This window comes from Nansenia antarctica (genome assembly GCF_963989245.1).
Source record: "Nansenia antarctica genome assembly, chromosome: 2".
NCBI classification, from domain to species: Eukaryota; Metazoa; Chordata; class Actinopteri; order Argentiniformes; family Microstomatidae; genus Nansenia; species Nansenia antarctica.
Genome location: NC_137675.1, coordinates 19,458,174 through 19,461,420, shown reverse-complemented (window position 1 = coordinate 19,461,420; position 3,247 = coordinate 19,458,174). Strand labels below are relative to the sequence as shown.

General features: G+C 42.0%; 1 protein-coding gene across 1 annotated transcript in view; it reads right to left on the bottom strand.

Annotated features, from left to right (window-relative positions):
- ccdc40 (coiled-coil domain 40 molecular ruler complex subunit) overlaps positions 1-652 on the bottom strand; it is a gene marked incomplete at both ends in the record, with an annotated part of 11,056 nt that extends 10,404 nt beyond the window's left edge. The window contains 2 exon segments of the mRNA XM_080522789.1: positions 1-29; positions 512-652. The exon segment at positions 1-29 is cut by the window's left edge and continues 92 nt beyond it. Coding sequence (XP_080378915.1) covers positions 1-29; positions 512-652 — 170 coding nt within the window.
- Positions 653-3,247: the final 2,595 nt, after the last annotated feature.

Below are 3,247 nucleotides of genomic sequence, written 5' to 3'. Positions count from 1 at the left end.
TCTCTGTCTGACTGCTCCTCTGAGCCTCCCTGGAGGAGGAGAGGAGGAGAGGAGGAGAGGAGGAGAGCACAGTCACTGGTGATTTAGTGAACCACTGTATGGTAGTAGTGTACTGTAGATCAGTGGAGGCTGGTGGAATTAGAAATCGGAGGACATTCCTCATTCCATTGTAATGCATGGCACGGAATGAAGGGATGGTATCAAACACACTCTACTTTAGCCATCATCTTGGTATGCAATAGTATGCAAATCATACTAAATATTGTCTCATCATCTTTTTCACTTACTGAAAAATGACTGAAGTAGCAGTATCAGTATCAGATAACGCAACAATACATTAATCGAGGAATTAGGAGGGACCAGCCTTTGCATTAGATGTTGTATCCTTGAGCTGAATGTAAGAATGTGTAGGTCATGGTTTGTGTTGTATGACAGCGAATGGAACCATCCTTATACGTATATACTTATATATAGTGTACTTGTATAAATGTATACCTCATACAGGCCTTACCTCCTGCCCAAGTGGGACAGTCACACCTGAGTCCTCTGCTGCCTCATCAGGGGCACCTGGCTGTTCACTGTCCTTCTCATCCTGTGATGGGGTTCCCTTCCTCTCCTCCTCCCCACCGCCCTCGCTTCCTCCATCTTCCATTGGCCTCTACAAGATGTATAAGGACATCTGGGTGACCAAGTCACCAGAACAGAAGTGTATACTACTGGATGTTCAATGAAGTTGTGTGGTCTTCTTCACGTCACTTTTCATTGAGCAGCTTACCTGCTTCTTGGGTAAAAGGAGTTGTCTCTTCAGTGCTAAAGAGAGATATACGTACAGGTTCAAGTTTATTCCACCTCATTTTATATAATCAATGTGTAAACATATGAGGCCTATGAACATGTTAGCTAACCAGCAGCAGGCTAACGTTAGCTGCCACTGTAATATAGGTGAATAACCTCCGCAAAAAAGACATTACCCAGTACTTCAATGTACACGTGTTTTGCTTTATAGTTGTGGTTACTTCCTCTCCTCGTCAGCAAATACAATAATATAAACTTACACTTTTCTAAAAAGGAATTTACTTGCTAAAACAGCTGTGTATACTTACCTGTTTGTTAGTTAGACGTCCGTACGTTGCTAGGAAACGGTAAACTTGCGCGAAGGACAAGGGGGGCGGAGCCGCACCCCCTCATGAATATTCTAATTAGAATGTTTCGACTCACACAAAACAATCGGTTCATTATAAACAATCTTTATTTCAATCAACAGCGAATAATAGCCTTGCTCTCTTGTGAAATATGCACCACACGCGCTGACACAGGTGGCAAGTAGTCTTTTATAGTTGGGTAAATCATGATCTAGATTGCCATTTACCTAATGTCATTACGGAATTCTTTTTTTTTTTGTGATCAACTTTTTTTATTTTTAAACAACTCGACAACAAGACAGGTACATTATAAACAATAACGACACATACAACACGGCACAGTAAAATAAAACAAGAACCAAAAATAAACCACAACAAAATTAAAATGACGACCTCCCACCCCCCCACCCGGGATCCAGGCTATTCGCTACATCAAGTGGTTATACTAAGCTTTTGAGGCTCAACGAAATTGAGTTCCACATCTCCAGTATTGGCTGTTTTGCCCCGTGCATCCGGGCTGTTGATAGCTCTAAGTAGACTATTATTATATCTAGGTAAGTTAGGACCCAGACTCTCCGAGAACGTGTATGGGGAGGCTTCCAATGTGTGGCAATTAACTTTTTAGCTGCTGTAATTCCGGCTAGTAAGCCTCGCTTCTTGATCAGAGGTAGGCCCACATTGGATAGATTGTTTAAGATAAGTGCAATGGGGGAGTAAGGCACATTAGTCTCAAATAGCTCAGAGAGGTTAGAGGCCACCATCTCCCAGAAACTAGCCACTGGAGGACACTCCCAGACCATGTGCATGTAGGTGCCATAGGCCTTGTTAGCGCACAAGGTGCAAGTAGGGTGTGTGTTCATTTTCATTAAGAAACGTTTCTTGGGTGTCAGGTAAACTCTATGTATGAAGTTGTAATGAATTTGCTGGTGGTCAGGATTTCTAGATGCTAACAGTATGTTGGACCAGACCTTATCCCAATCAAAGGCTGAATCTAGTTCTGGGATGTCGGCCCTCCATATAGTATCCAAAGCCAGGGGTGTGTAAGCGTGTTTAGAAATAAAACGATAGAGATTAGAAACCAGGCCACTAGAGCCATCAGTGCTGTAAAGGACTTTGTGCAATGGATGTGGTGTGAGAGGAGTTTGCAGAGAGACTCCACTGGCTTTCAGAGCAGCTCTCAATTGTAAATAAAAGAAAAAAGAAGAACATGGCAAACCAAATTTTATGCATAGCTCTTGAAAAGTAAGTAAACCCTCATTTCCGTAGATGTCTCCCAGTGTTTGGACACCTTTCTCTTTCCATCGAGAGAATTACGGAATTCTCAGGTCAGCAGCAGTTACCATTAGGTACAGTACGGCAACCTGACTGGTCGGTATGTTGGTCGCAATCTGTCATGTCTTTACAATCTGTCATGTCTTTACAATCTGTCATGTCTTTATCTGTCATGTCTTTACAATCTGTCATGTCTTTACAATCTGTCATGTCTTTCCCCACCTTGACAACAGTGCTGGACAATGACTGTCCACAAACACCAAACAATATTCCATGTGTCATTGGATTAGGGCCTCACGATATAGGCCTAGACCAAATATGATATTGCGATAGCGATATTACTTTGGATATATCAAACACGTTGAATTCTTGATTATTTACACTTGACATGGTTAACAACAACTGTCAAAGTAAAGTACGATGTGCAATAACCAAATGAATCATCTATGCATGCGTTAAGTTAAAGTGCGTTTTTGTTGTATTGAGTGAGCAAATATTACAGCCTCTAGCGATATAGATATTGCACATGTTATGTGTGTAATATATTGTGCAGCCCTATGATTGATTACCTATCACTGCACATTCAACATTTAAAGCAAGACACTTTATTGGGGGGGAGGACACAACAATGACACCTGTGCACAGGCCTACTTTTACTCCTGCTTCACTAGGGTGCCCTCTTGCGCCTCTGTCTGATTGAGATCTGAAGCATGGTGAGTTTTTTTTTTTTTGTTTGTTTGTTTTTAGTTGGCTTCACCCTTGTATCATGTGGTCCCTTCATGGCAGTCTCTGCTGTATTCCCGCTGTCCTCGGGAATCTGATTGTGACCCAGG